This window comes from Haplochromis burtoni, unplaced genomic scaffold (assembly GCF_018398535.1).
Source record: "Haplochromis burtoni strain Fernald_Lab_line unplaced genomic scaffold, NCSU_Asbu1 Contig_31, whole genome shotgun sequence".
Classification (NCBI taxonomy): Eukaryota; Metazoa; Chordata; class Actinopteri; order Cichliformes; family Cichlidae; genus Haplochromis; species Haplochromis burtoni.
Window position 1 is genome coordinate 1,788,749 of NW_024582392.1, and position 24,321 is coordinate 1,813,069.

General features: G+C 39.0%; 1 protein-coding gene across 1 annotated transcript in view; it reads left to right on the forward strand.

The window, feature by feature from the left end:
• The first annotated feature begins 567 nt into the window (after positions 1-567).
• The window catches only part of syt6a (synaptotagmin VIa), an 81,114-nt gene continuing 57,360 nt past the window's right edge, over positions 568-24,321 (forward strand). Inside the window, exon 1 of the mRNA XM_005918847.3 lies at positions 568-851. Within this exon, the coding sequence (XP_005918909.1) occupies positions 695-851 (157 nt within the window). The 5' untranslated portion in view covers positions 568-694. The remainder of the gene's footprint in view (positions 852-24,321) is intronic.

Genomic DNA, 24,321 nt, shown 5'->3' on the forward strand with positions numbered 1-24,321 from the left:
AGTTGAACCGATAGGGGATTGTCTGTGGGACTGAGACCTGGTGGTTACAGGTGGTTCAGCTCAGGGGAAATTCGTGTCAGGGGAGTCTCTGACCTGCAGGGACCAGCCATGTTAGACAACTTGAGAAAAACAAGTCTTGTGGGTTTTTTAAAAGTCTGTTCACACTCAACGAATGTGTGGTGGCATAACAGCCAAAGGTGAGGGGGCTTGAAGGTGTCATCAAGCTCTGACATTTTATAGTATACAGTACGCAGGTTTGACTGAAATCAGTGTTTGTTGTTTGACTTGCTTTCCCGCTGTCAATGTGATGCAATCATTCTGCGCTTATAACACATGGGGATAAATGTGATTAATTAAGTCTACAAAACACAGTTACACACACACATGGACACATGAGGAGCAGCACAAACACCACATGTTTATGCACTAAAAAATATTGGTCCATCTTACACACACGCACACACAATGTTGGGACAAGCTTACACACATGAACACACAAAGAAAGTGAAGCACACGCATGCACGCACACAAGAAAACATGCACACACATTCGAGAGACGGCAGAAGAAGGAGAAGAATCAGCCTAGGACGGAGACAAGTTGCATTTATCTTCTGCATGCCAGCCTGCTGCGTGTGTGCGTGGGAGTATTGGTCCCCTTGGATGAGCACACGCGGCTGAGGATGCAGCTGGGAGCATGAGTTCTGACAGAGAGGAGTATGACATGGTCTGTCAGAGAGCTGTGACCCTAATTGTTGACCTCTGCCTGCACAACAGCACATCGTTGGATCAGGACACCTGTCAGGATTTCCTTTTCCTATTGTCTGGCCACAGCTCTGACCACAAAGAACCGGGTGAGTAATATCATTAGCTCCTGATGTGCACTGGTTGTAAGGCAGCACTTTCTCTGTGCTTTGTATGGCTCCATGCTCATTTGTTTCCAAGAGCAGAGCTAATAGTAATGGATTTTGTTTGTGAATGCTTTTCTGTCATGCAAAAGTCGAAGAAAGCAGCAATCTGCTTAAACATGTGCTTGTCCTTTTCTATTTATTTCCCACATGTATGCTCAGAGATAGTTACTCGGACAGGGCTTTCACTGAACACTCGTGGCCATTTATATATCCTTAATGAGTTTTTGTGACCTCAGGGCAACGGGGAGCAAAAGGTTTATAACAACAAAACAAATTCCCATTGACTCATCAGTTTGCTCCGGAGGGCAGAGTTTCTTTACTGTAATGGATAAGCCTTAAGACTGAGTGATGCCCGGTGATGTCCTGAGCACAACAGCTTACTATCAAAATAAAATAAAAACATTTTCAGGCATGTATGGTTTATGCCTCTAAATATAAATCTGAACACATGTAACTGCAGCTTGTGGAGAAGCAGGATAGTCGCGCGTTTAATCTGTACGGCAAAGTTTCGACATAATAAAAAAGGAGATTTTTGACTTATTCATGAGGGCTGATTTACACATCTGTTGCAGCCTTGTGCATCTGTTGCTCTTGCACTTGTAGTGGGCTTCTCCCTCTTTAAAGGAATAATCCCTCTCTTCAAATATATTTTAAATGCAGCAGCTTGACAACAGGCTCCAGCATTTGTGTGTATTTTTTCCCTGCTACAAATTCTAGTCATGAGAATTTGCAGTTCAATCTAGCAAATATTGCATGAGTTTTCTAAAAGCGGGGGAAGCTTGATTTAATTTACTTACACTGCAGATAACACTGTCAAATGCACCAGGGTGTTTGAAGGATTTGTTGCTTTATAGATTTAGAAAGGCAGACTTCCCTGAGGTCTCACTGTGTGAAGATTTTTAGTAAATGGGATTTAAATGTTAAATGTCTGTGTACAACATGAAGAGTGACACGATTTATACACTTTTACAGAATAATTTGCATGAAAAATGAAGCAAATTCAAGCTACAGAAGAACAGATTGTTTAAAATAGGAAGTCTATCAGGACACTATTTCGCCGCCAATTTCCATTAACTGTTGCATATTGTTTATCCATAACCCCAATTTGGATTCTTTTTATAATCTATCTGATTTCATGTTCCCTTTTCTAACCAGAGAGTTTGCTTGCAAGTTCACATGCACTGCATTGAGCTTTCTGTGTTTGACAGAAAAAAAAAAAGAGTCTTTAGATTCGTCAGCAGGTGCAGAGAAAGAGGAAATGTTATTTGTTGCTGCTTTTATGGAAGATGGGCCCCTGCTCAAAGAGTGCATGTCACACCAATCCTGACCAAATCCACTGTCACCTCACATCATCCTCAGCAGAGAAATTGAACGTACATCACAGTGCCACTGGCATCTACTACCGAGCTGTGGGGACATTACATGCCATTGCATGTTATGTGGCCATTGATGCAAATTCCTTCTGCCACAAGGAAGCTAAAGACAAGCTGCTTCTGATAGTGTTGGAGGATGTGTAGGTTGGGGTTGAAGAAAAGGTCTTGTTTCACGTATTTTTGTGTAACACTGATTACAGCAGAAAGAGAGATTTGAGTTTTTATTCATCAAGAGGACTTACAATGCAGGATCGTAATAAAATTGACATTTAAATAAAAGATTTTTGACAGATTTTATAGGTTTAGACTGAAGTGACAACTTATTCATCACAAATCACAGTAAATAAAAAATTACACATATTACTACCATGTAATTGCCAAAACGCAATCTGTGGTCACACATTTGTTCATTCAAAATCCATACAAAGCACACACTGCAAGGCACTTTATATTGTAAGGCAAAGATCCTACAATGACATGGAGAAAACTCCAAGGGTCCCCCATAAGCATGCAGTTGGCGACAGTAGGAAGGAAAAACTCTTCTTTGATGGGAAGAATCCTACATTGTGAAAGAGAGCTAGAAATGAATAAAAACTAATTAAACACACAGAGTATAAACACATAGTGAGTGAAAAAAGATGAGTGAAGATGAAATACTCCAGCAGTCTAGAGCTATTGGAACAAAGCTAATGGAGGGTTCAGGGTCACCTGATCCAGTGTGAATCCAAACTGGGAGCTGGCTTTACAGAAGAGGGGTCAGGCAGCTGAAGGCTCTGCTACCCATTCTACTTCTAAATAGCCCAAGTACCACAAGTAAGGTACTGTAATGAAATCAAACAGAGATCACAATTTAGTTTTGCTAACAAATCAGTTGATAGCCTGATTTTTATTTTGTTTTTGACATATTTGTTCCAATTTGTAAGAAAATAGGAATGTTTTTTGTTTGTTTGTTTTGTTTTTTCTGTGAATTGCTCTTCTTATTTTAACTCAATTATTCCATTTCTTAATTGATCAGTAAATTAAATACACACAAAAACACATAAGGCTGATTTTAAAAGTGCTACGACTTGTCATATTGGGGCGGCAGTGTTTGAGCCTTCACAAATAGTACTGAGAAATGCTATTGTTTGAAAAAACGTGCATTTTTTAAAGTGCAGGGGCATGTTTGCAATTTTGCTGCATCACCTCTTTTTAGAAACCTCTGTTCTTCATAACTGTGGAGATCAGCTGGTTTATTTTTAAAAGCAAAATTTCGCTTCCCAGTCTTTTTCTTCGGTATTAGATCTCTTCTTTCTTCATGCTTTTAATAGTTATTGTGTCTGTGAAGGTTCTCAATCATCCAGGTCATGGTACTTTAAAGCGCTTGGAAAGAAAAGCTTCCTGACTTGTTTTCTTGAAGATGTTTCACCTCTCATCCAAGAAGCTTCTTCAGTTCTGGGGTCAAATGGTGGAGATTTAAGCCCTGTGGGAGTGTCCCCCTAAGAGGGACAATGGACCCCCTAATGATCCTCTACCTAATCACACGAGCCAAGGTGTGAAAACGGGTGTAGGTCACAATCAGTGATGGTGATGGTAATAGTTATTGTGAATAATATACCATTTCCAAAAAGGACCACACACCACATACGTTTTTCACCTCAACTTAGCCCATCTTAACTGATCTATGGACAAGGGACAGCAGCTGGTTTTGGATCTTTATGTTTTTTATGTAATTGCATGGTAGAGTTTTAACTTATATTTGTTGAAACAAACACACTGTGTTTACACTCAGCAGTTTTTAGAAGTGTCCCTGTGCTCACACAGTAATTTCCAGTGCAGAAACATGTTTATGTTTAACCCAGTTCTGTCTGAGGGCCCAAAGATTCACTCTTGGTTTACAGCCTTTTCCCTGGGTTTCTCTGGGTTCTCTGAAACTTTAGATAACATTACGTACCACAAATGAGAACCACGAGAAACCTAAGTTGCTGAACCCTTCCCCATCTTTACTTTAGACAAATTCAGCCTCTCTGGGATGATTTTTATAAACATTCATGTAACCTGTTCATCTAATAAGCTAACTGAAAGTGAGATGTTGTACCAGGTGTCTTTTTAACATAAAGAAATGTATTGGTTGTCAGCCCCTGTACAGACTTTTGGGAAAGTATCAAATTCAAACTTAGGATACATTTTTCTAATTTCTCCGATTTCTATCTGCTTTTAATTTCATACACAGATTATACGACTAATCACATTTTTAACTGGAAAAAACTGAGCATAACCTGAAAATTTGTAAAAACGGTGGATATTTTTCATTTTACTTTTCATTTAACATTTCACACATCTTCATCTCACCATTTAAGGAAATATGAGAACTGAAAAAATGAATCTTTTTTCTCCCCTCTGTGCAGTCCAAAAAAAGGGCACATTTGGCTTGCAGCTGTTTGAAAATATCTGCAGCTATCATGCTCATAGCAGCAAAGCCATTTCACTAGAGCAAATTTCCCTCTAAGTCCCCCGCTGTCAGCTGAGCGTCCCTTCAACAGATTCAAACAGATTATGACAAAATAAGAACGACTAATTAGAAAGTCTGAGACTCTAGTTCCCCTGTCCTGATGTGACTGGGAGATAATGCCATTTTATTTATTGACCAGTTTGTTGACTCTTAAGCTGGCTGATAATATCCCAAACAATGCTGGGTATTGGTCTGGATGCACCTGCTGTGAAAACCAGCACATGACTTTTTAAACGAGATAAATTAAAAGTCAGATCAGAGTCTCACACTCTGCTGATTGAACATTTCCCACTAATCAGCTGCCTGCCTAAGATATTGATATTCACTCCAGAGCCCTGATTCAGGTTACAAAGCATAACCCTTAAGCCTTTGTAGCCCCTAAATGGACGAATGCACCTTCACTCATCCTCATTACTAATTCCACTGTCATTATCAGCCGCACTTTCAGGTGTGTGGGCTTGAATTGACGAGGCTTACTTTTTATCATGTTATTTCTCACACGGCTGTCTCATCTTGAGGTTTATTAAGCAAGACCTCGGCTGGCAGAGGACATTAGCATCAGTAGATCATTCATTTAGTTCCCAGTGGCCTGCTTCTCTCTGCCTGTGATATTTGCAGGGATGGTGCATTGCAGGTTGATTCCAAAACAGAAAAACAAGAACATCAAATTAACTGCTCTGTGGAGATTAGAACCCCAGCCGAACCAGCGTGCCTTTCAATAATTCATACCCCCTGTATACTGTCTTGGTGTATTATTGATACAACATTTCACTGTAGACCACAAAAGAAGGCTGGAGACAGCGTCTGTTCCTGTTGTGAGAGATAACACTGGGGAAAATGTCTGTCTCAGCTGTCAGGAAAAGACCAAACGCCAGTCCTCAAAGGCTCGTGTCTTTACTGCTGTAATCATTAGAATAATAAAACATTTTTTTCATAGCTCGCACTATCCGCTTGTAACCCCTCCTTTGCACTTTGAAGTCTAAGGAGACATAATGTAATGGTCTTTGGTTTGCCTGTGGTTAAAATCACACAGACATGGCACAACACTGGCAGCGGGTCAGTAGGCTTTTCAGTATGTGGAGGAAATAATGACTGGCGATGTGGAACACATTTTTCATTAAAATTAATGCACTAAAGACAGAAGTCAAACACTGGCTTGAATACCAATCAAGGAGTCTGTGAAAAGCATTGTAAATGAGAATGCCTTCATCTCTTTCTCGGAAGGCTTCTTCTGAGTTTCCCTCCCCAGCTTTTTTTTTTAAAGCTCGATGGCAACTGGGATGACCCTGAAGGTGCTCATTTCAAGTGATGTTTTAAGCTCCCCAGATGAACAGCTGTGGCACTATTATGAATGTGAATCTATCTCCATTAATAAATGATCAGAATCCTTCTTCTGGGACTCTGTAGCACAGAGAACTCCAACAGCTTTCATTTACCTTTGTGGAAGTGTTTCATGGTGCTCTCCCTTACAAAATGCATCAGTGTCATTAATGACAAAAAGGTTTTAGAGGATGAGTAATGCAGAAACCTGCTGTGAGTTTCTCAGGTTAGCAGACTGTGCAAGCATTCACTGAGGTATTGAGCAGTAACATTGGTTTATTGATTAAAGAATCAGGCCCCAAGTGGGCGCAGTGGTGAGAGGCTCACAGGATGAGGCGAGACACAACACAGGATGAGAAAATCTTTCTTTTTTTTTTGTACATCCCTTTTGCCCCACTGAAGCTTAACGTTCTAGCACAAGCTGGCACAAATATACAGCAACTGAGCACTAACTGACAGTTCGCTAAGCCTCACGACTGCTGCTGCCTGTCAGGCTTTCTGTTTTTCGCACAGGGAGAATTTACCAACAAAATTCATCTTCGCTTTTTTAACCAACAGTCCCAGATTTCAGACAGAGGTGGGTAAAAGCAGGCATATTTCACAACTGTCACAAGGTAGATAAGCTAATGTGATTCTGCACACCACCTCCTCATCACCAAGCTGCAGGCAGACACCGTTAGCCACTTGCTAGAGACAACAGTGAAGCAGCTAGCAGCTGAGGAGTCAGGTCAACTTAAAGGGTGAGGATAAGTCAGCGGTGTGAGTCAATCACTTCTGGTCAAAAGTGTGCTCCTACCTCTTTTTTGAAATTCAAGCCTGGAGTGTGAGTGATTTTAAGGCGGCTTGAGCTGTTACGTCACATCGGCGATTCAAATTAAATATGCTTGGAAGCTACATCGAGGTTTTTCCGACTGACAATCCGACTCTGCGCCTCTGAGGGGGCCGTCCTATTATACGTTCTTACATCTCTAGCTGCGCTCATTACTCCCAGATAAAGATGTAGCATAAGGAAATTTGCATTATTCATTAGATTGTTCCGATTGGATCAGAGTCAAACGTCATGAATAATGATAATCGAATGTAAATAGCTTCCAAAATAAGCTGCTGGGGGGACAGATGCGAATCTGGACTGTAAAAAAAGATGGATTTAAAGACACTTTTGGCAAATAAAATGTCAAATGTGCAATATATTAGCAAAGATTTCCCAAAGGCTAAAATACCACAGTACCAAGCCAAGGATGGAGGGCTACACAAGAGAATATGTGCATCAAGCACTGTTTGTAAATGTAATGTGTCATTGTAATGATATTTATAGTCTTGGTGAAGTCTTGAACTCCTGGTGAAGTGACATTTTCTAAGGTGTACTGGTCAAATTTACAAAGGTTTAGCCTGCTGTGTGGTCTTGTTCCAAGCACCTTAAGATGACACAGGATGACATGAAGTGGATGAAAGAAATTTCCAGTTGTGCAATTCTTTGGGTCTGCGGACCAGTCACACTTTGTGAATGCTGGTCTTAAAACAATAACTCTGAGAAGTGAACTTCCAGATTTGCTAACATGTTGCGCCTGCACAATCTGAATTTTTATATTAAAAAAAAGATTATTGTCTGTATTTACAAAGACAGCACAGTGAACAGATTAACTCTTTCTTTGCAATCACCCTCCTTCATATGTTTTTGCACATGTTGTTTTCAGCACTGTGGCAGAAATCCAACATCCTGCACAACTGGGGTTCAAAACCACAAGGTAGAGGAAAGAGGATGTTAACTTTGAACCCTATCCTGAAAATAGTAAAGCCTTGGCTGGATGATACAGTATTACAGAGCTAAAATCTAACTGGTACTTTAAACTTTTATACCTGACTCCTTCTCATTGACACACACATCTCCAACTCTTTCACACGCTTAAAGCATGCGTGAAAAATCCTGCAAAGTGAATGTGTTAATTGCTAATAATAGTGAGTAGTTTTTTAAAGGCTACACTTTTACTCCACAGAGCAGTTTGCTAGTTACCAGAGCGTGGTAACAAACATGTTGGCTATGTCAGCATAAAAAAGCGGTCGGGTATTGCGAGACGATCTAAATTCTTTGCAGAAGCTAAGAGAGAGAAAATCCTGTTGTTCTTGTCTTACTTTCTCTCTTTGTTTTGCTTCGTTTGACTCTTGCCTCGCAGATGTCAAGCCCTGCTCGTTTCCATCTTCTTTCCTAACTGAGCCTCAAGTATCTCATCTCTCTCAAAGTTTCACTGGCTGGTTCGGTTCATGTTGCTGTTTTGTCCTAATGGCTGTTGAGCTGTCTGTCACAGTGAAAGCTTCGGGTGTGTGGGGCCGACACTCCTGTCACAGGTAGTGTCTACACCATCAACCACTGGCAGGGTTGATGGTGTAGACTCAGACACGGGGGCCTGTACACTTCATCACACAAATTAATGTGCAGGCTTGCTGGGTATCGCTAAACGGCTGAACTCCGTATACACTATTGTTCCAGAAAATAAAGTCAGAAGTGCGAATAAAGGCACACAGAAAATTGGAGGGATGTTATCGAAAGACGTTTTTGATTTTAATGTGCATATTTCTAACCTGTCTATGATTGCCATTACAGCCCAAGGTAGTCCATTACAGTAAACCACTACACCAAAATATTAGCCCACACAGCCTACTGTTCAACAGTTTTACACGGCCTTTAGATAACTTTCCTAAGTGAAGTTATCACTCAGCACACAGAAACAGTTTGCATATTTCAGAACTTTTGTTGAGCTGTCTGAAAAGTTGCATTTGAAACTACCTGCCACATAAAAGTAACCAAGGCTATGCTTCCCTTCTGCTGAACTAGCAAGATGGCTAGATGCTAAGGACAAGAAGGCTTCTGCAACCACAACTTTACTGATATCTGTGTGCAGGAACTCACGAAAGAGAGAGAAAAACAAAAATAAAAGGATGTGTGAGGAGTGTCATTATTTGCTGATTTATTGAATGAGTATTTCAATAGTGTCAGCTCTAAGACATGCAGACTGCACAGAATCACAGGATAAATCAGATGTTATCTTGTTCCAACCATAAGAATGCCTGTAAACAATAAAAACCTCTCCTTTTCATATGGAAAAGAAATAGAAAAAACTTATAAAAGACTTGCATAAGATGTGGCCTACTTCATATAGTGAATCATATAAGGCTTATATGATTTACTCATGAAAGTGGCCACTTTCTCATTACTTTTATATATTGTTTTAGGAAGTATCCAATACATAAAAGTTACATTTATATAATTTTTCCAGGGATCTCTTTTTTCACTCTTGTATGCTTTTCATACAAGTTTCACACAAGACAGATACAAACTTTATAAGATTTATATATATATATATGTTCCATATAGGGACTTTCACTGGATTAAAAGCAGATACCTGAGGCTCCATTTATTTACATTTATTTGTCTGTGTATAACTTTACAGCTTATCAATGATAATAATGATAATAAAAATGTAAAAAAATTTAATTAATTTGCTCCCATATGGCCAAAATATGTATTTCAGTAGGCTTAGTCACAGTAGTGTCTGTCTGCCACTGTGGCTCTGGATATTCATAAATTTGTAAGTTATAGTGTAACAAAGTGTCATTTTTTTGGTTAGGTCCATATTAATTAACGTTTATCTTCAAAACAATTTTATAAACAGTACAGTGCTTCAAACGTACACAGAGGGGTCAGGTTTTGGCCCACATTTGCTTTCAGAAGTGCCTGAATTGTCCATGCCATAGATTCAAAGGACACATTATCCTGAGAGTTTAGCCAATATTGACACGATAGTATCACACAGATGTTGCAGACCTTTCTTTTTCACACCAGTGTTATGAATTTCCTGTTCCACCGCATCTCAAAGCTGCTCTATTGGACTGAGCTCTGATGTCTGTGGAGGGTATTTGAGGGCAGCAAAATCAATGTCACATTCAAGAAACTAGTTTGAGATGGCATTTGACATTGTGACACGGTGCGTTATCTTTCTGGAAGCAGCCAACAGAACGTCGGTACACTGTAGCCATAAAGGAATAGATAAATTGAGCAATAATACTCAGGTAGGTGGTGGTTAAATGATGTTCAGTTGGTGCTAAAGAGGCCAAAGTGTGCCAAGAACCCTACCCCCACATCACTCCACCAGAAGCAGCCTTAACCATTAATTAATCCTCACTCTACCAACTGATGTTGCAACGGAAATTGAAACTCATCAGACCTGGTAACATTTTTTACAATCTTCTATAATCTGTTTCTGAGATAGTTACACAAACAACCATGTCATAGTCCAAGTAGCGTAAATCACCTTTCAGCAGAGTGTCTCAAGCTGCAAATGATACCAAATGCACTGAACTGCAGGCACGTGACTGGCTGATTATATTTGTGTGAATGAACAGCTAAGCAAGTTAACCTAATAAAGTGACTGGGGAGTGCAATTCTGCACAGTTTAGAACCAGACTTGGTTGACATTAATGTTTGTATTGATAAGTTATGGGTATGATTTTACATAGCTTGACAACTGCAGAATAAATCTGATTATATCTTCTTCCCACCATAAAAATTCCTGCAAACATTACTTGAAAAAATTACAAAAACAATGTTTATGTTTATATGCAACAATTAGCTCAACAAAGCTGCATAACTTCAAATATGTACTGGGTTAAAACAAAATACCCGAGGGTCCATCTGTTTGACTCTCTCTCCACATCTGAAAGAATGACACTTAGCTCAAAGGCACGTCTTCATTTAGGCCTTCAGTAGTATTATTAACACATTTTAGATACTTTGTCCCCATGTTGTTACATAATGTGTTTTTTACTATGTTTAATCACAAAAGTGTGTGGCTGCCACTATGGATCTGTATATTCATGAAGATATGCAATAGGATTGGAGCATAATAAAAGGTGTCAATGTTTTATTCACAGAGGTCAAAATGAATTAATAATCCTCATCTGACAACCAGTTGTAGAGTACAGCACTTAAATGGAAATATATAAACACTGTAGGTTTTAGAAATAGTTTGTACTGTAGTTCCACAGAAATCTGTCACTTTTTACAAATCTACTCTCTTCCATATTTCACTGGGAAACTTTTACTTTTTACTCCACTGAATTTTAAAAGTCTGTTTAAATAAAATTTGTCTCAATACATCAGATAAGATAAGATATCACTTTATTGTTCCAGCGTCTGAAATATGAGAATTTGTTGCTTCGTAAAGTAGAGTGATTTCTTTGTCATGGTCTTTATTGTTTTAACATTCGGTAAAGGGAAGAACATGAATATTCTGAAACTGGTTCTCTCAGATGCATATAGACAGAGAAATAAAATAGTCTTGACTTGCTTTGGAATTCAACAGGATTTCACTGTTGATTTCAACACTGGTCTGATCTTTGAGTAACGAATATAGACAACCTGAGTAAACCAATAAAATGCAAGCATTTGCATTTGACGTGTCTTTATTGACCTGAGTGGTAGCTAGAAAATGTAGTGCTTTGCCTTCACAGGCTTGCAAAAAGCAAAATGTTCCATTCAGTCATGTGTCATATTTATGATCAATCCTAAAGCTTCCAGCAGAACATTGCAATAAAGTGACAAAGGTCGAATTCTAAGCAAGGATTTTCAGCATCAAATTATTCTCAGGCTGAAGGTTGACACAGCAAGGTGCGTGCCAATGCTGTTTCACTGGTACCCAAAGGAGATTCAAGCAGACCAAATGTGAGCACACCATCAGATCAATACATCGAGCTTTGCTTACCGAGGGGTAGAAAAACATCTTCATCACAGGTAGATAGTTTGCTAAATAAAGAACACGAGCAGTCGGTATATACTTTGGGTAGGACAAAGCAGCAACTCAGAACTGGAAAAAAGGGTTCTTTGTTCTTATGAATCCAAGTTAGATGTCACAAGAAGGTAAGCAGGATGCTGCAATAAATCAAATCTACAGTAAAACATGGTGGAAATATTGAAGCCTCGGGGTGTTTTGTTTCTCTGGAGTTGGACTCCAGCACTGAATCTACTCCACTTTATCCACACAGAAGTAACACTGTGGGGGAAAGTTTATATTATTGGAGGATATTAAACACAAACACACCTCAAGACTTTTTAGACTTCCACTAATTCTTCAGATGACCAACGTGTGCTGACTTTAATCCTTTGCTGTCACCAAGATTAACATTACAATTGTTCCATTGAAGACTAAGAACACTGGGGTTTCACAGTGTTTTGAAGTCTTGTAAAGTCCCTGTAGTGCCTTAGTGCTGCTGTTAAAGCAAATGATGGGAAAATAAGTACTAGTATAGCCTCAAATTTTAGCTTTAAATTCATGTGGGAGAAGCTCAGAGTAGAGCTGCTACTCTTCCACACTGGCAGGTGACTCCTGCATCTGATTAGGATGCATCTTGGGTCAGAGAAATTATATCTCTTGGCTGGTTTGGAAAAGTGTTACTTTTCCCCTGGATGAGCTTAGTAAGTGCCCAGAGAGAGAAATGGGTCTGGGCGTCTCTGCATAGACTGCTGCTCTTGCTACTCGGATAAGCAGCAGAGGATGGATGTCTATTCAAACTGTTTGTGTGTGTGTATTGTGGGATTTTTTTTAAACATATCTGCACAAATTGAATGCCACTGAAATGCTGCTATCACCCTGTCTTACTTACTCTGTTAGTGTTTGGAAACTGAGTTGTATGGATCTCTTAGTGCCAAAATAGTGTTGTTGTTCTCACACGTGTCATGTTTGACCAGAAGAGGTCCAGTCAACACCAGGGTGTGAGCTGCTGCCTGTGGGTGCAGGATGTGAGATGTTTTTTTTCCCTCTACTAAAATTGTAACCACCCACAGGCAACGAGACAGTAATGAGGAGGAGGTTTACTACATTAAAACTTTACTCACTAATTAGATAGACGTTGCATGCATGGGAGACTAAATTAAATACAAATGCTTAAGGGACAAACCAAGGGTGTAATGAGCATGCAACACAGCATTGTATCATACTATGATGCCAGCAGCGTGATGAATTCTGCCATCGTGTATTATGACATTGATGGAAGATGTTTTTCTTGATTTATTTTAAGGTTCAGCCAAAGGGGAAGGGCACCATGTTATATATTAGTCAGTAAAGTCATCCACTACACAATGTGTAGAATATCTTTTTTCTTTTTCTTTTTCTTTTTTAGCTTGTAAACTCTTTTGTATAAATCCTGTTTGTGAGCTGCCTGAAAAAGTGTTAGTCAGTAGACCTAGAACATATGGTGCCGTAGGCCCTCCATCCGTTCAGACTGTATCTTTCCCATTTCCTGGAATCTCTGCTGCTTCCTATATTTTGTGTTTTCACTTATACTGCCATTAACAACCCCCTGAGGTAACATGACCCACAAGAAGCACAATCAGGGAGATGGGGGAAGGACAAATTGAATAACAACCTCATGACAAAAGACACAAAGACAGCGAAAAAGGTTGTCTGTGTGTGCGCGCTCATGTAGATTTGTGAGCATGTGAGTGTGTGCAGCTATATGTGTGCTTTTTTTGTGGGTAAGCAGGGTCACACTGTTTGCAGAAGATGAGGCTTTTGAACAGGGGGGTGATCATGTTTCATTAAACTGTAGATAAAATTCAATTTTTTTCTTCTTTTCTCAGAACGAGGAAATAGAGCTGCAATTTGAGGTTGGTTGTGACATTTCATCCTGTGATTATATTAGCACCCTCTGCAAAGCAGCCACTGCATGGCTTGAAATGATGTTACCTAAGCTGACAAGAATTGATGGGATGACCTTACAGCTTGTCCACCGGTGGAAAATTGCTCCGTGGTTTCGCTGTGAAACAGTGGAGATGTGAAAAAGCCATGTAGAACTGTTGCATTTTTATCTCTCATATTACATCAGTGGGGCAACACCAGACTGACGTGCAGGAGATCAGAGCGGTAACACGTTCTTAGAAAAACCTCCAAAACATGAAGAAAATCTGTCTTATGCGAAACATACAGTGGAATACACAGCAGATTGAATTTTTGACGTACAGCCAAATAACAAAGTAGATACACATGCTCTAGGGGCCTTGTTTCATTATTCATCAACACATGCATCCATTAAATCTGCATAACTCATTTATTTGGCAGATGCAGTATGAAATGCCCACATATAGATTATATTGTATGACAAAATTACTTGAAATGGATTAGTTTTGAGGCAGAGCTGGAAGGTTCTCCCAGAAAACAGGGTAATAACAAACGTGTGGAAATGCAAATAGAGAAAAGGAAACTTTTCGGAGAAATAAATAATTCTGACAGAAGCTCAAACAGGTGAGTCCCAACTTCTGAGATGCATTTTTAAAGTTTTAGATAGAAGTATAAAATACAGACCTTTAAAATAAGCTTAATATCACTCATCACTAATTTTTCTCTTTTGCATGTTTCAGATCATCAAACAAATATTAATATTAGGCAAAGAATTTTTCTTTTTTAATGTAAAGTGAAGCATTCCCATTATAAGTGTCATAAAAATGTATCTAGCCTAATGCAGGTTGTTTGTTTCATGAATAAGAAACTAATGAAAAAAATGTATTTTTGGTTTATAGGTCCCCCGATTACTTTTTGGCCAACATGAATCCCAGTTTCACAATAGCCTACCTTGTGCAGCCATATGTAAAAAAAAAAAAAATCATTTCACAGCCCAGTGCTGTTTCTTGGGGTTTGTTGTGCGCCTGACTGTGCCAACGTATATTCATCTCGATGTACTCTACTTCTAATACTTACAGTACATAACAGCAATGGATGAAAATGTGCTGCAATTCTCATTTTCTTCCACAGACTAATTTAATAGTGAACTGAGACTGCATTTCAGCAAAATGCTTTTCAAATGCTACATGTTACATGGATCAAATCAAAGGCTCCTTGAATGTGACTGTTCAGCAGGAATCAATATACAGAAAAAAGAAAAGCTTCCAGTCCTGCAAGCATATTCTTTAATACTTGCGTACATTCATATGCAGATGTCTGTTTATAGAAATGAATATGTAAGTGACAATGCAGTTCCTCAAATGGCCACAAGAGGCTCACTCTAAAATCGATGTCATGATTTTACAATCAGTTACGAAAAGACTGCCCTGTTAAAAAGTACAACACGAACTACATGTTTACAAGTACGTTCAAAATAGGTCAGCCTGTGGGACTCTACGGACATCTCTTCTGTAGAGGAAGAGGTATCATCAAGATGGTTTTTGGTAAATGTGAGATGAGCCTTTGTGTTCCTTTTGGTCAGCAGAGGTTTTCTACTTGAAATCTCTTGTTGTTCTGGGTTCTTTTGTTCTTAGAGTAATTCTGGTCGCCCGGTCACTCCTGGGAAGGCTCATCATTGTTCCAAGTTTTCTCCATGTGTGTATGTGGCTCTCAGTGTGGTTCACTGCAGTCCCAAAACCTCAGAAATGGCTTTGTAACCCTTTCCAGACTTTTAGATGTCAGTGACATCTTTATTTCTCAGGTGTTTCTTTAGCTCCTGGCATGATGTGTTGCTTTTTGAGTTCTTTTAGCCTGCTTCACTTTGTCAGACAGATTCTATTTAAGTGATTCCTTGATTCAAGAGGTCTACCAGTAATCAGGCCTGAGTGTGTTCAGTGTAGCTGAACTCAGTTTTCCAAAAAAAAAAAACCACTTTTAATGAGAGTTAATTTATGATTTAACAAAAGGGGCAATTAGTTTTTCACACCACTGTATCTTTTGGCTGGCTTGGGAATGCCTTGGTGTTCCCCTGGACAAGCTGGAGGAAGTGGCTGGGACGAGGGAGGTTTGGGATCCTCTGCTTAGGATGCAGCCCTGGATATGCGGAAAACAGATGGTCAGCAGACACTGTCTGTAATAGCTAATCATGCTGTCTTAGGCCTAACATCCCCTAATTTGAGTAACTGAACTGGAACTGCTGATAGAGCTGTTGGTACTTTTGAAGTACCAAAGGTGCTAATCAGCAAGTGCTACTACTGTACATGCTACAGTATTGTTGGTCTGTTCGGTCATGCTTTTAGCTGTGAAATTAAAATGATATGCTTGATTAGTTGATGAATTTTAACCTGTTACATGATGTTTTAATGAAACTGTGATTAAAGATGTAAGAGTCTGAAGAAGTACTTTGTTGATTTGTTTAATTTATGCTCTTGTCACTTGGCCTGTGGTTTGAAAAGAAGAACAACCAAAATATTCCAGGTCCCTTTGGACTCTTTTTACAGTAACATATTGCTAATACTTGGAGGATCTGTTGATTTTAAGCATTTTTGAGTTGCTGTAAGTTGATTTAGTACTTACAGTTTATTTCCTGGAATGGGAGGAGATATGACTACGTAGGCAGGCCTTGCAGCTCTTCTCGAGACTGATTCTGTTATGCAATGAAGGCTGTGCTGCGAGGTGTTCAACTGAAATGGGGTGTAACCCCATAAAGAGTCTTTCCTCATCCGCTTTAGTCAGTTGCTTTGCTTAGTTGTCACCTTCAAGTTGAAGATTCACAGTATTTATTCCCAGATTTATTCATAGCTTGCACTATAAAGATACTGCACTAATCAACTGGTGTAAAGTAAAAAAGGATACAAGAAGAAATTTAAGGGCCCTTCATCTCTGCCATCACATCTCTCATGTCACAGGGACACTGACTATGGCCATGTTTTACATAAAGTCCATAATTACTTCCCAGGAAAGGTGTCATAGATATATGTCTATAAAATAGTTGATTACATGGACACTGGTAATATTATATTAATTATTCTCTCTTAGATAACAATTAAGTATACCAGTGTTGTAATATGAAACAGGTTAAAAGTGTTGAGTATTAGAAGTGAGACACCTGATTTTACAAGCTATCAGTGATGACCTGGGGGTCATTTATGGAAATTTCACTCTGTAAATATATTTTATAGATGGTAATTTTCCCCCCGGTAGACCATAACCCCTTCTATGACAAGCTAATCCCCAGTCAAGTGTGTAATTAAGAACAGCATTAGATATGCTGGGAACGTACCACACGTGTGTGACATGACGGTGAAGCGGCGGCCTGTGTCACCAGTGTGGTAACTAATCACCCGTCACTGGCTGTTACTGACCAAACACGCTCACTGATGCATTCAATGAGCTAAGTCTGATGAAGACGGAAGATGAGCATTACTAGCGTAGAGCACCATCATTAAGCATTACCCCTGACAGTAACATGTGATGTCTGTCACATGGACGCAGATTCATCTACATGAGACTGCGACACACCATGTCATTTAAATGTAACAGCAAGGCCGGAGGGAATAGTCAAGGTTTGGAGCCTGTGGCGCAAACCAGCGTTTGTACTGCTGGATCCATATCACATCACATCATACTCGCTTCAGTGTAGCAGAAATGGCAGGTATATCTGAGGGTATGTAAGGGAAATTCTACTCAGCAGTCCTTCCAACAATGATCTTTTGAGTCTTTTAAAAAATTAAACCACAACCTGATTCGAAGAAACAAATTTTAAAAGACAGGGTTTCGTTTTTTTTTTTTGACGATCGGATGAATAACGCTGAAGATAAATCTTCTTGTATATAAGCACACTGATGCTTTTTATGCTGTGCCAAAGTGCCCGCAGACCACACAGCAAAGCCAGTAAATCCCTTCATGCTGCCTTCAGTACTCAAACATCCTACTTATAAACTCACCAAACTGACTACAATTCTGTTTTCCCTTCTTTTCTTCACAGATAACGACATAGCATATTTATGCCAACTGTTTTGTAAACACTTCACTGCTGATATCAATGTCTTCTGTCCTGTCTAATGCTTGTTTTTTTTAGTTTTTACACATTGTCATTTGCTTTCATTTTGTTTGTTATTGCTTCAGATTGGCTTGTTTTGTTCTGTCGCATTGCATTAATAATAGACACATAAAACTGATACGGTGTGTGTGTTAGCAGACACTTGTGTATACACACACCCAGCAGGCACAGATACGGGCGCTTGAATTATTGGCCCACTCATCACAGGTCTTTAATTGCAACGGCAGCTTCAGTCATGGTGGTCCATTACTAGCTAAACATACACAACTCTCAGTCAGAGAAACACTGAAAATAATATCACATGTACACTAAAACAACAAACTAAACACAAACTGCTAATTCAACTTCCATCTTTAACAGTCCCATCACTCCTTATGCCATCAGATGACAATCCTTTCCAATTACTATACATAAAATAAATCTTTCCTCACTACCTCTATGGGATGGGAGTTTTAAATTACTGGGATGCAGTTATCATTAACCTACATCAAACCATCCATTCATTTTCTGAACTGCTTATCTGATTCAGTGTAGTGGGAGAGGTTGGAGCCTTTACCAGCTCTAAAGGGGCCAAGAGGATATGCCACCGGTTCATCATGAAGCTAATACACAGTGCAATCACTCATTTTTGCAGCATTTAAACTTAACCTCACATTTGTGTCACTGGACTAGAGCACTTGGAAAGAACAAACTGAAAAGAGAAAGGCCCCAGCTGGCCGATGCTGGTTGGCTAAAACATGTCGCATTTTTGCTGTGAGGCACTTGTGCTAACCACTGCACCACCAGTAACCTACATGAAATCTGACTTTCAAATGACAGGGAATGATCACTTGTGTCATGCAATCTTATGAATTGCTGGTTTCTGCATAAAAAGAGAAAAGCAATCTTAAATAGCAGAATGAATAACCAGTACTTGCCATTGGGATTTGGGTGTTTAAGTGTATGCTTAAGGTCATTAGTTTAACACTTGGTTTAGAGCAGGATTGGAAATTGGGTTTCTAAAAGTGAAACACTGATCCAAAACAAAAGAGTTAAAGATGTTAAAAAACAGAAATGAAGGAAACTAGTGAGTGAATATTGGGTTCACCACAGGAAATGATCATCGCTTACATATAAATGCAGCATTTCAGCTTATGAGCAGGCTGCTTTCTGTGGATCCATTTCCAGTGTTGCAGCATTTCATGAAACTACATTAAAAAGTAACTTTATAAAATACTTGGATTACTTTGTTGCAACAAAAGCCATTAGTCTTACAAGTTAACAAATAAATTATTTAGTTTCAAACAAGCAATCTTCTGCTCTTAATGCGGCATAATGTAAAAGCCTTTGCAGTGCTATATTTTTGCCATATTTTACTGGCCCTGTTGTTCCTAATGTACAGGTAACACATTAGAAAGTAACTTCATAAAATGCTTAGATTGGTTTGTTGCAACAAAACTCATTAGTCTTGCAAGTTCAATTAAATAAGTTATTTAGCCTCAAACAAGCAATCTGCTGCTGTTAATTATTAGCCGTGTTTTATTGTTCCTTTAGAAAATCCCAGACACATTTGCACATTTGCACAGATTCTGTTTCCCTCCCTCTACTTGGCAGCTTGTTGTTTACCAGTGGAAAAAACCCAGTCTTACTGTTGGTTCAGTGTGTGCCATGTTTGGCTCTGGTGGTGATATAGCAGTGAAGAGTCTTTACCTTGTAGAAGCCTTTGCAGTACTTTGAATTTGGCTGATTAAAACATTCAGTAGTTCACAGCAAAAACGATGTGATTGATTACTTGTGACGGTACTAAAGTCATCAACAAGTTTAACACAGTCTACAGTTCAGCTTGTAGCAGATTTTTCAAAGTGGGGACAAGTTTTTTTTTCTCTAACATTATCATAGCGCTGACAGTGACTGAATCGCCTTTTCAAGGCCACTCTTCACGTAAATCCACTGTGGGTCCACTGCTCTCTAAAAATATCCATCACAGTGAGTGGGCTCTGCGTACCAACAGGCTCTGCATGTTAATGAGGTTGTGTTCATCATGTAATACAATGCAAAGATTACACATTAAATATGGAGGTATACGTGCAGATAAAGTCTTGGCGGTATTTTGAGAAAGACTGAAGACAGAAGTGTCAGAGCTGAGGAGCTGCCCTGCATTCAGAGTGGAGTAAGTCAGTAAGGAAGGAAATACAGAGTCTCCATGGACTGCTCAGACAACTAGAAGGAGAAGTCTTGAAATACTGCCTCTCCTGACGGGGGAGCAATATTTCCCTCTGTGACTCTGCAAAGAGCCTCAGTGCTTAACCTTTATCAGCTTTAGTACTAAGCACTGATTCCTTCATACCTTTGGGTACTCTTCAGCTGGCAGGTTGTTCCACAAACCTTTGTCAACTGTTCTATTCCTTTTTGTCACACATTGCAATTTACAGCAATAATAATGGCAGACTTATGAAACAAAGATATTAATAATTTTGAGAAAGGTTTAGCTGAGATGTGTCTTTTTCTTGGTTCTGCTTTGCAATATTACGAGTGTTGCATTGCATAACTGAGTGCTGTCAACATAATTTCTATGTGTTTTAATTTTAGGGTCAGAATTTGATCAGTGACATCTACTTGGCTAATTAAACTAGTTGAGCTGGTTGAAAACTGTAACTTAGGCTGACTTATTAAATGATCCAAGATGATTTAATTTTCATAAAGAGCCTTGTAAAGACTTAAAGGGTACATTTGAGAAAAAAAAAAGAAAAGAAAAAAGGTCCTCATAGGTCAGCATGTTCATCAGCTATTCATTGATCCCTGGGGAATGTGAAATCAAACTGTGAATATTTAGTAGAACTTTCTATTACAGCTCAGTAATAACATAGCAATAGCAGGGCAATGAGATAGGAAGAAGGAGGTTATACGGAAATAGTAAGTTATTAACTTTTAATTAATAATAATAGCTGAATAATCTTACATTGAAATGTATGTATTTGTATTTGAGCAATTAGATATATATAGAAATTATTCTCAATATGATTTATATACTAATTTGTAGTAGTTATGTCATAATAATAAGGTAATATTGGCTGATGTTTTGAACATATATGGAAATTCCTGTTTAATAATGCAGGAATTCATTCCACTTCATGTCAACAACGTTATTCTGTGTTTGTTTTCACATTATTACCCTCAGTTTCTGACCTGTTATCACCCAGTTACACAAATTCCAGCTGTAACCACTGTTGACAAAAGATAATTACTTATAGATTACTTGAACATTACTTTAGCAATTGAGATATGTAACTAGTAGAGCAGCAAGGTAGATGCATGTCTAGCTTGCTGATTGCATGTCTTATCCTGTCTTCCTTCTCTCACCCCAACCGGTCCCAGCAGATGGCCTCTCCCCTCACTGAGCCTGGTTCTGCCGGAGGTTTCTTCCTGTTAAAAGGGAGTTTTTTCTTCCCACTGTGGAGTGCTTGCTCATAGGGGGTCATATGACTGTTTCTTTTTTCTCTGTATGTATTATCATTATGTTTCTATGCCAGGATTCTTAAAAAATAAAAAAAACTAGGTGAATTCTTCCTACTAGCCGTGGCATTGGCAGATCTGGTTTATCTGTACGTTAAGCTTCTGTGTGCTTGTTTATTTGGATTTGTAAATAAATAAAAAGAAAATAAGCAAATAAAAAAACAACCAAAAAACACACACACACAAACAAAATCAACACAATATTCTCACCTTCTTTCTAAACTAAACTAAACTAAACATCCATGGCTGTATTTTCACTGGGATGCCACCTGTTTCTGTTTTGACAGTCTCTGTGTTTTCAGAAGGAAACCTGCATTTAACATTGTTTTAGCAAGTACAAATCAGCTCTGGAGAAACATGATATTTTTTTCCAGTGTAAAAAATTGATTTCAGAGTTTTCAATGGGAATGCTGACAGTTTGAGATCTTTCTACTGTAGTTTTGGTGATGAACTGTATATTTGGGAGGTAAGCAGTACTTATCACTTATAATACACAACTACACACTGTAATCTATCCTTCTATAACAATGACATCTTTTAAGTAGGCACTGTATGACAGAGAAAATAACATGATGATTTTTGTCCTTACTCTCACTGAGGCAGTGGTGCATGTCCAATCCTCTGCATGCGCTTTCCTTTTCTCCACTCTTACCTGCACATCATGAATGCAACTCTGCTAACATCTCTTGTTTAGCCCGTCTTCTAGCATTTTTCATGTTAACACAGAGTTTCAGGTCTTCCCTGCTGACGCATAAATCATTTCACAGGGCTGGCTGAATTAAATCTCCGCAGGTAAACACCAGAGGGGATTTTAATTTTATTTCAGAAGGATCAGACCCTGGAGAGCAGAGTTCTCCAGCCTGAACCTACTTCCCTTTGAACTCTACTTAGATTTTTTGGGCTTTTGGCCATAAGTAAATCCAGTGTATCTGTGAGACCTAAGAGGACAGGAGGCTTTTGATTCATGGTTTATTTGAAGAAAGAATGTGCTGAGCGCATCCCAAATGAGGATTGACCTTGGACTGCTACATCTGAGCAGTTTTTTGAAGTTATGTATGTATTCAGGCCCTTCTTCATCCACCAGAAGCACTGGGGTCACATAAATCCTCCTTAAACGTTTATCCACATGTGTCACAAACCAGATTGGATTCTCAGGAAATTGAAAAGGTTTAAGGCAAATAAAAAAATAAGAAGTTCTACACCTATAAACTTTGTCTAAGTCTGACTTGTGGGGCTGTAGTATGTCTAAATTGAGCAAATCTGCATCTGCTTATTACAATTTAAAGAGGGGTCTGCTTACCAAGCTGATGGGTTTGCAAACAGGGATTAAAGGCTCTGTTTTGTTATGCAATTCCACAAATACATAAACTGCCGTCAGATTTTCAGTTAAATTGTGTTAAGAACTAAAACTTGCATGGTGAAAAAAATGGAGGTGGACCAATAGGATCACTGCTATGTCCTCTTTAAAACAGAGCACACTGTACCAGGGCACTCTGACATTTTCAGGATGAAGAGAGAGGTAAAGAGGTGAATGAGCCACAAGAGCTTCCCCCAAGAGAATATTTAGGCTATGCTACGATTCTATGAGAGGCAAGTAAATGTGTTGAGAGATTTAAATGAGGCGGCTTTGGAGGAGAAACGATTCTCTCTGTTCGTAAAGATTGTGGCTCAGTGTGCAAAAAGCATTCATTTAGTTCCAAAATCAAGCAAATCCAAATTAAATAGTAAATAAAGAAAATTAAATCATTTATATGAAAAGTTTGCCAATACTGATATGCTTTCTCAGATTGCAGATAGACAAATAACCTGACATTGAATGCTCATGCATTCAGGTGCATCACGTAAAATCCACTCAATTTGTATGGTTTCCGATTGAAACAGAGAGTCTTTGTTGTTATGATTAGACTTCTAAAAATGTGAGAGAGTGACAGACTGATGTTTGTTTTTAAACAGCAAACAGTTAAGTCACTCGTCCGCATCAACTTCCTCCCTGAACCTAGTTTAGCAAGTTCAGTTTAGAACTTTGTTAGGGGCCCCTGTTCAACTACTTGTTAATAAAATATCTAATCAGCATCATATAGCATCAAATCTGTGCATTTCAGCTTGTTAACATGCTCAAGATCTGCTGAAGTCCCATTTGAGCATCAGAGTGGGGAAAAGACCTACTTTGACTGTGGCATGGTTGTTGGTGTCACTCATGGCAGTTGTATTACTTCAGAAACCGCTGATCTATTGTGATTTTCCCACACAACTATCTATAACAGAGAATGGTCTGAAAAAGAGAAAATATTTGGTGAGCAACAGTTTTCTGAGTTAAAAGGCCTTGTTGATGCTCGAGATCATTGAAGAATATCCGATATATGAAGAAGAACATCACTGAATGAACCTTTAGCCAGATCAGGTAGAGCAACAGAAGACCACACCGGGTGCTACTCCTGTCAGCTATGAACATGAAACTGATGCTATTCACACAGTATCACCAAATTTCGACACTAGAAGATTGGAAAACATTGCTTGGTCTGATGAGTCTTAATTCTTCTGCAGCACTGGATGGTAGGGTCAGATTTGGTGTAAACACCATGAAAGCATGCCTTATATCAATGGTCCAGGCTACTGTTGGTGATGTAATGGTGTGGGGAATCATTTCTTATATACTTTGGGTCTCTTAGCATCAACTGAGCATGTCTACCGCAGTGTTGTTGTTGACCATGCCCATCTCTGTGCACCATCTTCTGATGGCTGCTTCCAGCAAGATAACGCACCATGTCACTCAGATTATCTCAAACTGGTTTCTTGACCATGATTACTGTACTCAAAATGCCTCAAAGGTCATGTGGGGGAACAGTAGATTCACATTATGGATGTGCAGCAACAAATCTCCAGCAACTATGTGATGCTATTAAATCCATATGGACCAAAATCAGAAATGTTTTCAGCACCTTGTTAAAACTATACCATGGAGGCAGAT